Here is a 15980-nt window from a genome sequence, read left to right as displayed (position 1 = left end):
GCAAAAATCCGCAAAAAAAGATTAAATTGCCATTGGGAGAAGTGTCATAAGTGTCTAGTTTTGTTCTTTAAACTGTTGTTATTGAACTGCTATTAACAATAACTGCTTGGTCTCTGCTATCTTGTCAGATCTGAGACTAAAGGAATAGTTCACCCAAAAATCAAAATTATGTCGTTCCAAACCAGTAAGACCTCCATCTATCTTCAGTACACAGTTTAAGATATTTTAGATTTAGTCCCAGAGCTCTCAGTCCCTCCATTGAAACTGTGTGTACGGTATACTGTCCATGTCCAGAAAAGTAAGAAAAACATCATCAAAGTAGTCCATGTGACATCAGAGGGTCAGTTAGAATATTTTGAAGCATCGAAAATAAACTTTGGTCCAAAAATAGCAAAAACTACGACTTTATTCAGCATTGTCTTCTCTTATGAGAGAGTTCAAAACAAAGCAGTTTGTCGTATCCGGTTCGCGAACAAATCATTCGATGTAACCGGATCTTTTTGAACCAGTTCAACAAATCGAACTGAATAGTTTTAAACAGTTCGCGTCTCCAATATGCATTAATCCACAAATGACTTAAAGCTGAAGCAGGTAACTTTTGTAAAAATGTATTTGTGAAACCTGTCATTATGTCCTGACAGTAGAATATGAGACAGATAATCTGTGAAAAAATCAAGCTCCTCTGGCTCCTCCCAGTGGTCCTATTGCCATTTGCAGAAATTCATCCGCTCCCGGTAAGAAACAACATATCAGAGCGGCGGTCCTGGTCTGTTTATATTATATTCTATTCTATTTTAGATTGCTTCGGGGGTACCGCGGCAGAGTAACCCGGTACCTTTGTGATTCTTCATAGACATAAACAGAGAGAAGTAGCTTCGGCTACAATGTTCTTCCGCAAGACGCAAGCAGTTCTGTTTATTAACCGCTAGAGCGTCAAAAGTTACGGACTGCAGCTTTAAGATGTTAACTTTTTTAATGTGGCTGACACTCCCTCTGAGTTCAAACAAAACCAATATCCCGGAGCAGAGCCATATAGAGAGAGAGTTGCGACAACTCCATTGACTCCAATGGAACGCTTTTTTTTTTACAGCAATGTCGGCTCGTGGAGCCTCTAAATAGTTCCCGGAAGTAGCAGCAAACCGATGCCGCGCCGTAGAGATGCAGCAGGACAAACCGTTTGCGACGCACTTTTAAAAGGTAAGACATTTAAATAATAAGATTTTATATTATCAGTGCATCTTAATAACAATAAATTGTAAATTAAAACCTTCTAGTAGATTATTACTCATTAAATGAATAGATTTAAGGGATTTTATCAGATAACTAACAGATTAGGCTAGGATTGGAGCGGAATAAAGCTAGTAACGAACACCCTATTAATTGTAAAATCTTTTTTTTTTTTTTTTTGCAGAGTGGGGAAAGTTAGCTTACTTAGCCTATTGCGTTAGTTCAATATAACGTTTGATCACGGGTGACAGCGGTGAGGGGAAGTGGTAAAAATGAGGTTATAAAGTTTTTCCTTATTACACGTATTAAATAATTAAATTCCTTAATAATAAAATGCACCCTATTGACATAAATTTTGAGTGAATTGAGTTACATGCTAAAAACATGGGTGGATTGTTCTTAGTCATTGTGATTCATTGACTATTACCTGTCTATATTATATAACCTGTCTATATTATATAATACTACTGTATTATATACTTAAAATTGTTAGTGTATAAAAGTAACATACTGTAACATTCTGTGGGTGCTGGTAGGTGGAGGATTAGTAGTGCCACTGGACTGTTCTGTGATGGAGCATCAGTGAGGATGCAGCTCAGGAGTGCTGAGGGGACCTTTTTTTTTTTGAGAGAGCTGCATTTTCATTCTTTATTTTTCTTAGTGCTGCCTTTGCATTTTTTAAAAAATATTTTTTCTTGTCTCTTTAATTTTTTTAATAGACCCAGGTAACTGGCTGATGGTTAACTGGAATGCTGACTGGCTGCTGACTGACTTGCTGCTGGATGAGTGGATAGTGTCATCTGTCCCTGTCTCTCCTCTCTAGCCATGTCCTCTATTTCTTCACTGTCACTTTCCCTTCCCTCTTGAGTGTCCTCATTCTTTTTTCCCTCAACCTTTGTAACTGATAGAGGCAGAATACATGGTATTGCTAATTTTAAATATTGAAAATATCACATCACCTCAAAATGAGAAATATTACTTCAAACTAGTACGAGTCTGTACTTATTATATGTATCACCTGAAATAATATAGCTGTAATCAGCAGCCATTTGCTGTATGTTTACAGGTCTAGGGGTGCATCGTGGAGCAGGGCCCTCCTCTTTTTGACCACAGGACGATGTACAAAGATTGTGGGAATAACATCTGGTCTCTGCCTACTCTTTAATTTTTTGGTCATGACAAATTGGATTGCCTCAAAATGTGCCTGCAGAGTGACTTGAGTTTAGTTTCCACACACAACTTTTTTGTCTACCCACATACAGTACATATCACATAGTGGTTAAATGCACAGTTATAGGTAACACTGATGAATCCCTGCGATGTCTTACCATGAATCTCAGCTCCCTGGGTTTTGCAAGGCTTTGCTTGTTCCTTATTTCTAGTAAATCATTTTCCATGTAAAAAAGTGCAAATAAATGTAAGTATAATTACCTAACAATTTTTTGTTTTTGTAATTTTTATTTATATTTAAATTGCTCCTGTTGACTTGAGCCAACCATTATTTTCTCCTCTCTATGTCAGCTGGGAAGCCATACATAAGCCATACATAATTAATACAAGTTTTAAACCTGAATATATTCTGTACATGAATAAGTAGTGTAAGAATTATACTAGATATAATAGATATATTATCTATAATACATAATTATATTACTATATGTAATTGTAAGAATTATAAACATTAAGCTTCATTTTACATTTCTTTAACATGCTAATTACTGCTGCTAACTGTTAATTGGCCCATAGTGCGATGCGAGCTGAAAATCACCTGTCACCAGCTTGTCTCTCTACTACCTGAAAGTCATCAATATGACATTAGTTAACATGAGATCAGTGAAAAATGAACACTATTAATTGAACACTAATAAAAATGAACACTACTAATTGAACACTAATCCCAAAAATGACCTGATTTGATATTTTAAAAACAACATCGCTGTAACTACATACTCATGATACATACACATGTTGGTGTGTTGTATACATATATAAAATAAATGCATTTATTGACTCTTTATTACCAGAATAATAATACTTCCTGGAACTATTTGAAGTCGACACGAATCTCGTGACAACCAAACATTTCGAACTTCAGGTTGTCGCAACTCTCTCTATATGGCTCTGTCCCGGAGTAATTCATTTACTCAAACAGTACACTGACTGAACTGCTGTGAAGAGAGAACGTCTCCGGTTACTCACGTAACCTTAGTTCCCTGAGAGGAGGGAACGAGACATTACGTATGGGGAAATCCATTTCCTCGAAATTATGAAGTCTGATTGAATAACTCTTTTGCTTGCAAATAGCCAATGGCACCCTTGCCCTCACCTGATTGGCTGACAGCCATCAATATAGGTCACGGCGGGCGCCAAAAACCTCAGAATCTTCGACTAAACGAGACTTATGAGGCTGGAAGGTTTTCCACACGGCAGGTTACGTAATGTCTCGTTCCCTCCTCTCAGGGAACTAAGGTTACGTGAGTAACTGGAGACGTTCCCTTATCGAGTCGGTCTCTCGACATTACGTATGGGGAACAATAAAACCCCCGCCGTGTGGGAAATACTGTCCGGCCCAGCTCACATCGAGCCACAGAAGAGCATACACTAGTTCTTACAGCGCATTAGCTCTAGGTCGGGTAACGGACCTGGTTGAAACCCCTTTTGGCACAGAGCCAAATCAGCTCTTACACCATCGTAACCCAGTGCACCCAGATAAGCAACACTGGTGTGATATGGGGAAAATGCAGCAATATGTTGGTGCTTGGGAATACACTGCCGGCTTATAATGCGGGCATAATAAGGGGGCCACACTAGATAGTGAATGAATGCCTTAACCGCAGCTATTACTAAAATAACTGACGCTGTCTATATGACCTGGTCGAAACCATGGCTAGTGCACGCGCCAGACAAGGCGTGCCATAACCTAGTCCAATGACTGCTCAACTCCCTCCTCCTGCACTGACAGCACATGTGATGCGAACGAGGGAATGTCCAAATTATAGAATCTCGCAAACGTGTTGCGAGACGACCAGCCCGCTGCGAAACAAATGTCCTGAATAGACATGCCTTTCGCCCAACCCCATGACGACGCCAAACTCCTTTTGGAGTGGGCGTGCACTCCGATTGGGCAGGCGGTTCCCAGGGAAGCATAAGCTAGTCGCACAGCCTCCACTATCCAGTGTGATAACCTCTGCTTTGACAGCGCGCTGCCCTTCTTGGCACCCGCGTAGCAGACGAAAAGCTGCTCTGAAGTTCGAAACTGGCTAGTTCTGTTCACATAAGCACGCAGGGCACGCACGGGGCACAAAGCGCACTTCTGAGACACTGAATTACTGTCCTCCTCGGGGCAAAATGCTTGAATTGTAACTATCTGAGCTCTGAACGGCGTTGAGAGTACTTTAGGCGAATAGCCGCGTTTGGGTAAAAGTCTGACCATACAATCGTCCGGTCCAAACTGCATACACGCGCTGTTCACTGACAGGGCATGCAAGTCTCCCACTTGTTTCCCGCAAGCTAGCGCGAGCAGTAGCGCCGTCTTAAATGAGAGCACTTTAAGGTCGCTAAACTCGGCTGGTTCAAAAGGTGGGTCGGACAGCGCACTAAGCACTAACGACAGGTCCCAGACCAGCATCTGATGAAGGCGGGGTGGATTAAGCCGCCTAGCTCCCCGAAGAAAACTCGTTATCAGGGGGTGCCTCCCCACTGATTGGCCGATAGCGGCCACGTAGACTTTCACTGTAGATGGGGTACTGCCAGCATCCAGACGTTCCTGTAGGAAGGTCAGAATAATGGAGATATCGCAACTGCTGGGGTCCTCATTTTTGTCAACACACCAGTTAGCAAATACTTTCCACTTCAGAGTGTATAAATCCCCCCTTGTGGAAGGGGCTCTAGCCTCTGCTATTGTCTGCAGCACTAGCTGATATACTCCACGCTGATCTGCCACACATGCAGTTCCCAAAGCTCTGGGTTGGGGTGCCATATGGTGCCCCTCGCCTGGGATAAGAGGTCCCTTCCCGGCGGGATCCGCCACGGGGGAAGCCGCGACATGTTCACCAGTCCCGGGAACCACGGCTGGTTGGGCCATTTGGGTGCTACCAGGATCAACGCACATCTCTCCTCCCTGATCTTTTGCAGCACCAGCGGCATTAACTTGACTGGGGGAAACACACCTCTGACCACTCTGCCCATAGCAGCACCCTGCTCGAATATGGTCGAGCCGAACCAAGGCGCTAGAGTCTCGAGACATGAACGCGTTATGATAAGGCGTTCCGTTCCCACTCTCCACGCCCGCGGCTTCACTCGGCTCTGTAACCAGTGTTGAAGCGGTCTCATGTGCAACAAGCCCAGTCTGCAGACGGAGGCTGCGGCCGCCATCAGACCGAGCAGCCTCTGAAACGTTCTTAAGGGGATAGCTCTGCCTTGAACGAAGAGGGCTAGTGTATTGTGAATCGACTGGATTCTCGTCTCTGACAGCTGCGCGATCATAGTGCGCGAGTCCAGTATCATACCCAGGAATGTGATATATTGGCGCGGCTGCAGCGTGCTCTTCTGAATGTTCACAGACAGCCCCAAACCTGTCAGATGGGCGAGGAGTCTGTGTTTGTGTTCCTCGAGAGCGCTTCTCGACCGTGCGATGACTAACCAGTCGTCGAGATAGTTCAGTATGCGCATTCCACTGAGCTTCAGGGGAGCGAGCACTGTATTCATGCACATTGTAAATATGCGGGGAGCCAAAGCGAGCCCAAACGGCAGCACTTTGAACTGGTACGCCACCCCCTCGAATGCAAAACGCAGGAAGCGCCTGTGATGTGGGCCTATCTGGATGTGGAAGTATGCATCCTTTAGATCCACTGCAATGAAGTAATCGTCGGCCTGAATGTGCGTGAGGATCTGTTTCACAGTTATCATCTTAAACTTGCGTTTTGCGAGCGCTTTGTTCAGTAGTCTCAGGTCTAAGATGGGGCGCATACCTCCATCCTTTTTCGTAACTAGAAAATAACGGCTGTAGAACCCTGAATTTCTCCGTTCCTCGGGCACTATCTCTACTGCTTGTTTGGCCAGGAGAGAGGATATTTCTGCTCGTAGCAGCGGGGCGCTCTGTTCTGATACTTCTGTCATAATCACACCGCCGAAGCGGGGTGGTCTGCGAGCAAACTGGAGTGTATAGCCGCGTTTTATCGTGTTGATCACCCAATAAGATGCCGCGGGGAGCGTGGCCCACGCGCCCAGATGACTCAATACAGATGGTATTAATGCATGCTGCGGCGGGGGCTGCGCGCCAGCCACCGGGGAAGCATTGACCGCTATATGAATGGCAGGTGACTCGTCCACGGCTTCTTGCACGGGAGCATACAAAGCCACCTCCTCGGTTTTCCCCGAGCTTCCGCTTTGCGAAACGTCTCTCGGGGGAGAGGCTTCGCTTATGTAGAGGGTAATAGTAGAGGGAGGAAGAAAGCTCTTTTGCTGAGACATGTAATGCATGTTTATTGAAACAGAACACAGCGGTTTCATTATCACAACATTCACATCGTTGACGAACTCTGGGTGGGAACACGCCCTCTTCGCTGCGGGTCCTACAAACACGTCCCGCGCTCTCTTCCCCCTGGCACGAGCATCAGGAACGCTGCTCCTTTTTGCCCGCCAGGCGCCCTTGGCTGCTAGAGGCCGGTTTAGCACCAAAACGGGGCTTCCTGGGCTGCCTCTGGCGGAACGGTGGCTCTGGCTCACGACGCTCTACCGCGCTCGGGAACGCTGCAGGGGGGGCTTGAGACCGTTTCGGCAGGAGATGAGGCATCATCTTAGACTGCTTGACAGTCTCGGCGTATTTCTCCGACAGAGATTCCACCGTGACACCGAAAAGACCGGTGGGGCTCACCGGCGCATCCAGGAACTGCCTTTTTTCGGCATCGCGCCTGCCAGACAGCGTCAGCCACAGATGGCGATACAGGACCACAAGGCTGCTCATATTGCGGCCGATTCCCTTTGCAACCTTCTTAGACGCCGCGAGAGCTAGATCCACCGCCGTGCGCAGCTTCCTGAGCGACTCTGGGTCCGGGCTTCCCTCGTCCAGGGACCCCAGGAGCCGAGTTTGGAAGACCTGCAGGATTGCCATCGTGTGGAGGGCAGATGCTGCATGTCCAGCCAATATGTATGCCTTCTCGGCGATGTGAGCAGTAGCTCGACATGGTCTAGAAGGCAAAGAGGCGGTTTTCCAGCCGGGAGAAGACGCCAGGTGGGCCGCGATAGCATCCTCGACGGGAGGCGGTCGCGCGTATCCCAATTTCTCCGCCCCTTCCACCGTCGTCAGCAGCTGGGTCCCCTGTGCATGGGCTCGGGCTGAGTAAGGGGAGCGCCATGACCGGGTGAGTTCCTCGTGGACCTCAGAGAAAAAAAGCGCGGGTCTCTGCGGGGCTTCAGCCTGGCGGCCCGCGCCGAGGAAGGAACTGTCCATCCATCTCTTAGACGGCAGCTCCTTGGGGGCTGTCCACTCCAATTCCATATCTGCCACCGCCTCCGTGAGGATCGCCATAAGCTCGGCATCCAGCGATGTGGGGGCGGCTTCAGACGGGGCCTCGGACCACGCTCCCGGGTCTGAGGCATTAGTAGACATGGCATCGTCCTCGTCATATCCAAACGAGACCATTTCCCGCACTTCAAGTGGAGGGCGGTAACTGGCCTCAGAGTATGAGAGGGGATCTTCCACGTGAGGGTGGCGTGGGCGTTGGGCCGACACCAGTACCTCGACAGAATCCGTCGATGGAGCTCTCTGCAGTCTCCCGGTTCGCGGCTCGACGGCGGCGGACGGGGGAGAGGCAGGAGATACAGGGCCACCGATGCGGGTAACGGCCAGCCTTGCACGAAGGATCTTGATGGGAAGCTCCTCACAGGCACGACATGCCGAACCTTCGAATGCCGCCTCTGCGTGAGCCCGACCCAGGCACAGCACACACTGCTCGTGTGCGTCCGGGAAATCAATGGGCCCACCACACATGCGGCAAAGAGACATTATAAGAGTAAAATCCGGAACGCGAGAGGGGATAATTTTCCACAATTTTCCACTGTGTATGCGTGAATCCACGGCGAAACCAGACTCAAGTGAAGAAAAAAGATTCTGAGGTTTTTGGCGCCCGCCGTCACCTATATTGATGGCTGTCAGCCAATCAGGTGAGGGCAAGGGCGCCATTGGCTATTTGCAAGCAAAAGAGTTATTCAATCAGACTTCATAATTTCGAGGAAATGGATTTCCCCATACGTAATGTCGAGAGACCGACTCGATAAGGGAACTGAAGATGAACACCAAGCCGAGCCAGATAATGACTCGTTCACGAGTCAAGAACCGGTTCCATCGGTTTTCGGATCACCAGTAGTTCTTTCGGACAGTTCGATTCAATAAACCGGTTGAAGAAAACAGTTCACCGGTTCTTTTGTGTTATGGCGTCATTGGCGATGATTGCCCTTGATTCAAGCCTTTGGTTTACCTGGGCTCATAACATTAGCACAGAATCAGTTCAGAATCAATCGCTCTGTTCAGACGCTCTGTGTGTCGGTCTGCTTCACGCTGAATCACACATGCGCAGTATCATCAGCTCCTCGGTTCTCGAATCAGACACGTCTGACAGAAACGGTTCTTGACTCGTGAACGAGTCAATCTTTCGTTCGTTATCTGGCCCGGCTCTGTGTTCATCTTCAGTTCTCTCTTCACAGCAGTTCAGTAAGTGTACTGTTTGAGTAAATTAATTACTCCGGGATATTGGTTTGTTTGAACTCAGAGGGAGTGTCAGCCACATTAAAAAAGTTAACCGCTTTAGTCATTTGTGGATTAATGCATATTGGAGACGCGAACCGTTTAAAACGATTCAGTTCAATTTGGTGAACTGGTTCAAAAAGATTCGGTTACATCGAATGATTCGTTCGCGAACTGGATATGACAAAATGTTTTGAACTCTCAGACACGGAAGAGAAGACAATGCTAAATAAAGTCTTGCGCTGAGTCCCAATTCGCATACTATCCGTCCTAAATAGTATCCGAAACTAGAATTAGTACGTCCCAAATCGTAGTATGTTGAAAAGAGTATTCCAAAGATACCCGGATGGTCTACTATTTCCGGTTAGAATTCGAATATTGCCCACAACCCATTGCGTGCGGGAGGTTCTACGCCGCCGCCGCCCTGCTTCTTCACTCCTCAACTTGGTAGAAGAACACATTGTAAAATGTATTGTGAAAAAAAAACGATGAGAAAAAAAAGATGGGAATAGTAAATAAAATTTTATTGGACATACAAGAATGAATGAGACGTTAACAGTTGTGGTGTGCGTAACTAGGCAACCACGTTGTCGTTCACGTTGCATGACGTCATCGAAGTATGTCCCAGAACGTGCATACTCTTTTGCTACACACTCAAAAGTATGTACTTTTTCCTCACAAAAAAAGCACATACTTTTAGGTCGTAGTATAAGTAGGCGAATTGGGACTCAGTCGTAGTTTTTGCTATTTTTGGACCAAAACGTATTTTCGATGCTTCAAAAAATTCTAACTGACCCTCGGATGTCACATGTACTACTTTGATGACGTTTTTCTTTCCTTTCTGGACATGGAAACTTATTCACAAATTTCACAAAAACTATTTATCAAAGAATCCTGAGAAAAGCATCACAGGTCCCAAAATATAAAGCACAACAATTTCAAGCACTGATAATCAATCAGCAATGATTTCTGAAGGATCATGTGACACTGAAGACTGAAGTAATGATGCTGGAACTTCAGCTTTGATCACAGGAATAATTATATGTTAAAGTATATTAAAATAGAAAACTGTTATTTTACAATACATAAACACTGAGGCTACCTATTAATCTAAAATGGCAGACAGGAATTTTATGCATTACAGGTGTAAATATCAAAGTCTGGAATATCAAAAAATTTGATGACTTTATTTTTAATAACTGCAATTTTATTTGTCATATTATTTCTTATTTTAAACCTTGTTTGACAATTAGCTTATTTTTTTACTCTGTGCTGGAAACAGGATGAATACGAATAAAACAATAGGGGTGTCAAACCTTCTGGACTCTTAACAAATTTAAACAATGAGGATAGTTCATTTTATATAATTTATGTCTGCTGGATTTATCTAGTGACTGGCAGATATAATTACTGTGGTAACTGTCTATCTATCCATCTGCAGATCAGGTAGCAGTGAAAACTGTACTGCACTGTAAAACAACAATAAGAAAATCTAAAGGTTTAATAACACTGTTAGATTCTTATAATGTGCCATAATTCTTGATTTCTTTTGGTTGTTTGCATTTCTCTGTCTGTTTATTTGTATTTGACTTTATCTATGTTCTTGGCACATTTTTCCAATGTTGTATTATAGACAATGTGACAATATTGTTTTATCTCCTTAGCAGTGACCTGTCCTTGTGTAGATCTTAACGCCATTATTCTAAGGCTGAACGTTGTGGAGTATGGTGGAAAATAGGGTCCATCTGCTTCCATAATAAGAACTGACCTTGACTATTACAGGCACATTTATTCATCTGTATAAATTCAGAAACCATTGTCAGTACTATAATTTGGATTTTGAAATAATCCCAATCCCTTGGGTGTTTACACTTTTCACAGGGAGGTAGAAGTCCCCACTTTTCATCAGAAAGAGTAGATTTCTGAAGCTGCCTATCTCTTTTATACTTATCCAAGGACAGACATAAATTATACAAATGGTTCCCCTTTGGTGAGAATTTTTTTTTTTTTTACTAAATTCAGCTGACAGATGGCTCCAGGTCTTATATACATTTATACTTTCCCCAGACAATCCTATACAATAACTGGCAAAGCCCTGTGATGGGGTTCAATGCCGGAATGGAGTCTTCTTCCATTTTAGGTAAAAAGTCATTCTATAGAGGTAGAAGACACCATCATATCCCACCTCGATGAGTTAATGATGAATGGAAGCCAAATAGGCTACTGTTCCTATGCCTCAGTTTTCTTCCAGTTTCAGTCTTATTCACAAATACTATAGCCTTCTCTGCTAATCTAATTGATTATCTGAATTTATCCTGCATTAATACATCTTATACAATGCTACACACAGTTCAGAAATGTCATTTATCTTTTAAAAAAAATCACAATAACCACAATACGTTCTGCTTATTATTATTATTATTATTATTATTATTATCATCATTATTGAGTTTTAACAGGATTACAATTTAAACTGATAAAATAAATGCAATTTTACTTAAGGTAAACTAAATTTTAGTGGCTTAAATTTTTTATAGTGTAGGAATAACACTGTGATCAAAGAATTAGTAGGCTAATCGTAATTCTATATTAGACCATGAGATGGTAATAGCGAAAATATTTTTTAATCAAAGTGTCAGGAAATATCATTGTTTTTCTTTTTCTTTTTTGCGCTTGCCCACAATTCTTATATGAATGGACGTTTAATGTATGTGACGCTTATACTCTCTTTTTCTCTTACAAGGTGATATTGTCCTGTTTGACTTATCTCGTAAGATTCCATCACTATCCTGCTGTCACAATAGGGCACATTCTGTAATTTAAAAAAAAAGAGTCACGCCCATAAACACCTCGCGTCATTACGCACAGTCAAGACGCCAATAAAATAAATGCCGTAAAAGCGCGCGGTTCGTTCTGTGAGCTTTAATTTGACAACTTGAATGGCTCTTCGCGTGTATATGGGAAGTTCTTCTGTTGTCCCAGTGCAGTACATGTGTGTTATTACACATCATGTACTTTGATATCTGATGGATAAGAGCAACATCTTTTCAGAACCAAGGACAGCTCTCAACAGTCAAGATGATCTCGACACTGACGAAGGATCGCGTGCAGGCAGTCATGACTAGTTTGACATCTGAAGTGATGAACGTGCGCTTTCTTAACAAGATGCACGATACCACTACACATTTGCCGACGCCAAGTTTTATGGATAACGAGACCAGATGCGGAGAGCCGATTTTGAGTTACGGACATGTTGAAAAAGTGCTCATCGGAGGGGTTCTGACCTTGCTTACCTTTTTAACAATCTGCGGGAATTTGCTGGTGGTAATATCAGTGTGTTTTGTAAAGAAACTGAAGCAACCTTCTAATTACTTAATCGTTTCTCTGGCCGTTGCAGACCTGTCGGTTGCGGTGGTCGTAATGCCGTTTGTCAGCATTACTGATCTCATAGGAGGACAGTGGATCTTCGGTCGTGTTTTCTGTAATGTTTTTATCGCCATGGACGTGATGTGCTGCACTGCTTCAATAATGACACTATGTGTCATAAGCATAGACAGGTAGGTCTCCCAGATTTAGATGCTGTAATTTAAAATAATTTGGTTATTAATCAGTGATGGATTACTGTATAGTTTAAATGTTTCATTCAGTAAGTTGTGTATATATGAGACAGGGGTAAGTTGTTAAAGTTTTACTCTATTGAAAATTTTCAGGGTAGTTCATTTTGGAAAAACAGTTTGTAAAGACTCATTTCTTAACTTGGTGTGCCGCATCGCGTCCGGGATACCGTCCAGCCTCTTACTCTCACGTACGCGCTCTCACTCCACATGTTCATTTTCTTACAGAGTGAAAAACATTGCAGAGCAAAGAGGACAGACAATGCTGTGACAGACAACACAGAGGTTACTTTAGATAATAAGAAACAAAGCAGTTTTTGCAGTTTGAGTATGAGTTAATATTTTAACTTTAGCTCCAACCACTGTTTAATCAGATGATAAAAAATATAGATAAAATATAGTGTTCCTGTCGCTCAATTGGTAGAGCACTGATATCAAGCGCAATGTTGGGGGTTTGATTCCCCGGGAACACATTTTAGGTAAAAATTGATAGCCTGAATGCACTGTAAGTCGCTTTGGATAAAAGCGTAAATGCATACATTTATTTTTAATTTTAAAAATAAGAGAAATAAATTCCAATAGACTAACAATTGAAGTTACTGTAAGAAAGCTAATGTGGGGTAATGTGAAGTAATAGTAAGGCAATCATAGGATTTATTCATGCTTTTTTATGCCAGGTTGGAGTTATACACTGATTTTCTGTCATGGTATGGACCCCCTGAATTAATCTTGGCCACCCCCTGGCCAGCCCATGTATAAAACTCTAGCTCTGCCACTGCATTTACTTTGAGTGTCTTATACCTGTATGTTTCACAATTGAATATGCTGTTAAACAGCCTTATTTAAACACATTTTCAGGAAAATGTAAACACTTAAATAATTCTGAAACACAAAACGATTTATAAAGCCAGCCAAAATGTAAAAAGTAACGTGGAAAAAATGTCAAGCCATCAGTAAACCATTAGTCATACCATTTATATATATGCTATATATATATATATATAGAGAGAGAGAGAGAGAGAGAAAGAGAGAGAGAGAGAGAGATAAAGAATTATAACAGCTTACACTTAAAAAAAAACATCTAAATTCAATGGTTTTATTCAAGTAAAAATTATTATTATCTAATATAACTCAAACACATTCTTTTCAAGCTTCTAAACTTAACTTAATTATGGGTTAAATCAGGTAGATATATCTCTTTTAGATATATCTCAATTAAAGGTTATAATTTTTTAGAGTATATGTAAAAAATTTTAAAAACACACTTGTCATGAGAACTTTACTATAGAAATGGCTCTTTTAACATATTTTCGACTATTGTCCGAATGTATGTCAGTGTGATTTAATCATAATCACTTGTTTACCAAACAAATAAAAAAAAATAAAAATAAAACAATTATTCATTATGACAACTATCCCCGGTCTCTTTTCAAGGACTTATTTCAAGCTTAGATTGCAATGTTCCAAAGAAGGACAAAGAAAGGCACTGCAAAAGTGCCCACATTTATGCATTCTTTGACAGTGATGCACTTTAACAGTTCTTTTTTTCCTTCTTTCATTTTTCCCTTTTTCCATTCCATTTTCTCAGGTACCTGGGCATCACTAAGCCATTGACGTACCCTGTGAGACAGAGTGGAAAGTGCATGGCCAAAATAGTGCTGTCTGTATGGCTTCTCTCTGCTTCCATCACCCTGCCCCCACTGTTTGGATGGGCTCAGAATGTCAACGATGACCATGTGTGTCTGATCAGCCAGGACCTGGGCTACACTATATACTCCACCGCCGTGGCCTTCTACATCCCCATGTCTGTGATGCTCATTATGTACTACCGGATATACAGAGTGGCAAAGGTGAGTGTTGCCAAACACACAATTGCTGGCTTTCCCAAAGCCGAAGATGAGGAAAGTGTGAACTGTATGACTGCGGTCCTAAAGATGCAGAGGGAGGTGGAGGTGTGTGTGAGCTTTTCTCGCCTTTTCAAAAATGACCGTAAAAACATCTCCATTTTCAAAAGAGAGCAGAAGGCAGCAGCCACCCTCGGAATTGTTGTGGGCGCTTTTGCTGTATGCTGGTTGCCCTTCTTCCTGCTTTCTACGGCGCGGCCGTTCATCTGTGGAGTGCAGTGTAGCTGCGTGCCTTTGTGGGTGGAGAGGACGCTGCTTTGGCTGGGTTATGCCAACTCGCTCATCAACCCTTTCATTTATGCATTCTTCAACAGAGACCTCAGGACCACCTACCACAACCTCATCCGCTGCCGGTATCGGAACATCAACCGCAAGCTATCAGCAGCCAGCATGCATGAGGCTTTGAAACTAGCTGAAAGACCTGACCTGGTGTAGGCTGTCCGTACTCTTCATGTCTCTCTAGGGACTCATGCAGTCACATGCAGACTGAGAGACGTTTTTAATGAATTCTTTATTGCTCTCACAGAAGAGCTTTCAGTCACTTCAGTTAAGTCAAATTGCAATGACTTCAATTAAGTGAAATTGGAATGGTTATAAAGCTTCATGAAATGTTTTATAAAAGGCTTTATAAATTAGAACGTATTGCTTGATGAATGAGAAAAATAGTAATCAAAGAGCGGTGAATACACCAGTATCATGTTTGTATTTCATACAGTATTCTTTGATGTTTATTTCTGTGCTTATATTATAGGCTATATAATATAAGCACGGCATAGAAGTATTTTTTATTTATTTTTTTGTGATTTATTACGTTAAAAAGGATAGTTTACCCATAAACTTAAATTCTAAACTTAAACCTATATGACTGTCACATAAAAAAATCTAAAGCTGACAGGTTTGGAACAACATGAGGGTGAGTAAATGATGATAGAATTTTCCTTTTGGGGTGAACCATCTCTTTAAGTACCTGAGGACAAATGTATATAGCATAATACTACACAAGAACAAAGTATGCAGTGTACGAGCAACCATACAGATGTTTTCACCACTCCACTTCACTGCATTCCGTCCCTTCTGCCCACCAAATCCTCATCAGTGATTGCCACTAATAATGTGACCGCAAGCTGAGCGTGTCACACCAATAGTCATATTATTAGAAGCAAGGTGTTTATTTTCTTCTAGCTGTGAAATGACAGGGGTGGCCAGGTGCCTTTAATTTCTGTCAGCATGCTTGGCCAACAGATGATAAACAATACATCAACATGCAGTAAGTGGCTCTGTGACCACGTTCTTGGATATTAAACGTCTATGCATATAAAGTTACAATTAATATTGTAAAAAGAAATACTGAACATGAATGATGAGTAGAGATTAAAATAGGTTGTTAAAAGTCATGTGTTAACAAAAATAATAAGAAGAAGAACTGCTAAATTAAATATTAAAATTAAAATGTTGAAATTCTAAATATTTTTTAAAGAAGGTATTACAAAA

General features: G+C 42.5%; 1 protein-coding gene across 1 annotated transcript; it reads left to right on the top strand.

Moving 5' to 3' along the window:
* Positions 1 to 11878: 11878 nt before the first annotated feature.
* LOC132121031 (5-hydroxytryptamine receptor 7) lies at positions 11879 to 15356 on the top strand. Its single transcript, XM_059530220.1, has 2 exons — positions 11879 to 12528; positions 14174 to 15356. The coding sequence occupies exons 1-2, from the start codon at positions 12050 to 12052 to the stop codon at positions 14922 to 14924; spliced, it is 1230 nt and encodes a 409-aa protein (XP_059386203.1). The 5' UTR covers positions 11879 to 12049; the 3' UTR covers positions 14925 to 15356.
* The last annotated feature ends 624 nt before the right edge of the window (positions 15357 to 15980 follow it).

The sequence above is a fragment of the Carassius carassius genome, chromosome 39, assembly GCF_963082965.1.
Source record: "Carassius carassius chromosome 39, fCarCar2.1, whole genome shotgun sequence".
In the NCBI taxonomy this organism is placed as follows: Eukaryota; Metazoa; Chordata; class Actinopteri; order Cypriniformes; family Cyprinidae; genus Carassius; species Carassius carassius.
This window is presented reverse-complemented; position numbering and strand designations above follow the sequence as displayed.